Here is a 2,382-nt window from a genome sequence, read left to right as displayed (position 1 = left end):
CAAGCCCCCTCCCACCCTCCCAGCCTGCATGCAGACCAGGCCTGTGCAGTGAGACTGTGAAGAACATTCACCGCACTCTCGCTCTTCCTTGTTACGGTACCTGTTATGGGCAGGGACCCACCGGCAGTGCCAGGAGCTGCAATGACAACCCATCAACTCCCCCCCCCAGCACAGGGTGATGCTACCTCCCCTTTCCCGCCCTACCTTCAAACCCATCCATCTTCCCAAGCTACAGGGCTGCACTGCTGCATCCTTCCCCGGGCACGGGACACCAGGGAGGACCACAGGCCAACAGCTGCAGCACCACTGTCCCCAAAATAGGTTACAAAACCAACCTAGTGCAGGCCTGGGAGCCCCCGAGACCTCTTGAACAAGGGAGACAAGTCACCTGATCTCCTGCCGTTCCTTCATCCACTCCAGCAACACTTGCTTTGACTCCGCATCCTGATACATCTGGAAAGACAAGAGCAGCAACTCCTCGTTGTGTCGGTCCTGCAGACCGTGCTTCAGCTACTCCCAGTTTCCACTGCACCTCAGAGACCCACAGGCCCATTGCACCGGGAGGAGGACGAGACATTTTTCAGAACACAGGCAAGACAGTATGTCCCCCGATCCCAGGCTAGACCCAAAACGCGGACAAGGCAGCAGTTACCCGCCCGGCTCAGAGAGGAGCTGGTCACCTGCATTCTCTCCAGCAGCCCCGTCAGAGCCTGCTGCCATGTCAGGGAGTGCATGTACTGCTCCGTGTTTATGATCCGAATCTCCGTCTCCAGTTCAGGAACAATGGCTCCAGTCCTCCAGCCGTGACGCAGCATGAGGTCCTGGAGGTCGGGGTGAAAAAGCAACCGAGAACTCAAAGACCGAAAGCCAAACACGGCCCCGTTTCCGAGAAGAGTGGTCTCTTCCCATCATGGGTTCTCAGGGACAGGCATCCACGGCCCATGCCGGGTCATGCCGCTAACACCCAGTCCCAGCCACCAGCTGTGTGAAGCGCCTACGAACGCTGGATCCACACAAACTGCTCTCAAGCTCACAGACCAGCAGATGTTCTTCACCCACACGAAGTGCTCCAGAGCCCTTTCTCCACTGTGTGGAGGTTCTCTGATGCTGCGTGACAGCAGACCGGGAATGCTGATGTGTCCTGTTGTGTGCCCTGATGGCTGGAGCCCACCCAGTGCCCAGCACTGCGTACTGGAGCAGGGAGCGGAGCCTTACACTCTGACAGAGCTGCGACCACAGTAGGGAGGTGGGAGCAGAGACCTCTCGCTTACCGCCAGGTCGCTGTACAGATGGTCGCCGAAGTAGAGCACTTTGGACCCGCGCCAGCCTGTCAGCCTCAGAAAATCGAAGAGGTTTCCCTGCGAGTAAAATGAGCACAGAGAAATGTGGTTACAGGCCAAACGTCTCCAGCCTCACTGCACGGTACTGGGCAGCCACCCGCCGCAGCGCTGTCAACTGGTTGTGCCACCTTACCGCATGCAGATGGGAGCACTCTCATGAGAAGTCAGCCTGCTCGCTCCCCCACCATCCAAACCCAGCGGTTTCTGTCCTTCCCCACCTTGTTTCGCTCTCTTCCCACGTGACCACCCTCCCGCACATCCCTCTTAGGGCCATTTCTTAGGCCACAGAGAAAGGCAAACTCTTCCAAACCACACAGGCAGTTCAGGGGAAGTGCTGTGTTCTGGGGCACAGCAGATCAAGAGGACTCCACCAAAAGGAGTTCAAAGGCCAAAAGCGAAAGGCACCTCCCTTAGAAAGCCTGAGGGATGGACAGAAGGAACCCCGTGCATTCTGGGTTTAGGAGCTGGGCTCAGGGATAATGACTTTGCCTCACAGGGTACATCAGAGGCAAGGGGAGCACCACCACGCCAGGCTTTCAGAGTCAGGAGCCCTTGAGGCTGTTCCCACAGCACTGACTGCCACCCCCGCCCGAAAGATTAACAGCGCTCACAGGAACTGCTTGGCCACGGCAAACAGGCAGGCAGCTTGGGCAGATCCACAGCGAAGTCAAACAAACCAACCCCCAAAGCACCAGCTAGAACACAGCACAGAGCAGCTTTCAAGGCTTCCCAAACATCCGTCCGCACGCAGAGGAGACTTCAGGGACCCCCTTCCACCTCCACACAAGTTTTCCACATGAGTCACAAGGAAACTAAACCCACCAGGAACAGAGAAGGCCCCGTCAACGCCAGCAGACTGGCCTGTGCCAGCACAGGCGATCAGCACAGACGTGTGAGGCGCTGGGCAGCGCGCTCTCCAGTGCCAGGAAGAGCTGGCGTGCCCACCCCACAGCACCCGCCCCACACAAACCCCTCAAACACAGGCCAGCGCCCACAGCAGCCTGCAGCCCTTCGGCTGGGCCCCTCCCCTTTTCTGTGGCGA

At 58.4% G+C, this 2,382-nt stretch overlaps 1 protein-coding gene across 1 annotated transcript in view; it reads right to left on the bottom strand.

Moving 5' to 3' along the window:
• The window catches only part of NT5DC2 (5'-nucleotidase domain containing 2), a gene marked incomplete at its 5' end in the record, with an annotated part of 20,771 nt that overhangs the window by 596 nt on the left and 17,793 nt on the right, over positions 1 to 2,382 (bottom strand). Inside the window, 3 exons of the mRNA XM_010133738.1 lie at positions 389 to 453; positions 681 to 821; positions 1,272 to 1,358. Coding sequence (XP_010132040.1) covers positions 389 to 453; positions 681 to 821; positions 1,272 to 1,358 — 293 coding nt within the window. The remainder of the gene's footprint in view (positions 1 to 388; positions 454 to 680; positions 822 to 1,271; positions 1,359 to 2,382) is intronic.

Source organism: Buceros rhinoceros, unplaced genomic scaffold (assembly GCF_000710305.1).
Source record: "Buceros rhinoceros silvestris isolate BGI_N320 unplaced genomic scaffold, ASM71030v1 scaffold13133, whole genome shotgun sequence".
Classification (NCBI taxonomy): domain Eukaryota; kingdom Metazoa; phylum Chordata; class Aves; order Bucerotiformes; family Bucerotidae; genus Buceros; species Buceros rhinoceros.
Note: the sequence above shows the minus strand (reverse complement) of the source record. Positions and strands in the feature narration are given on the sequence as shown.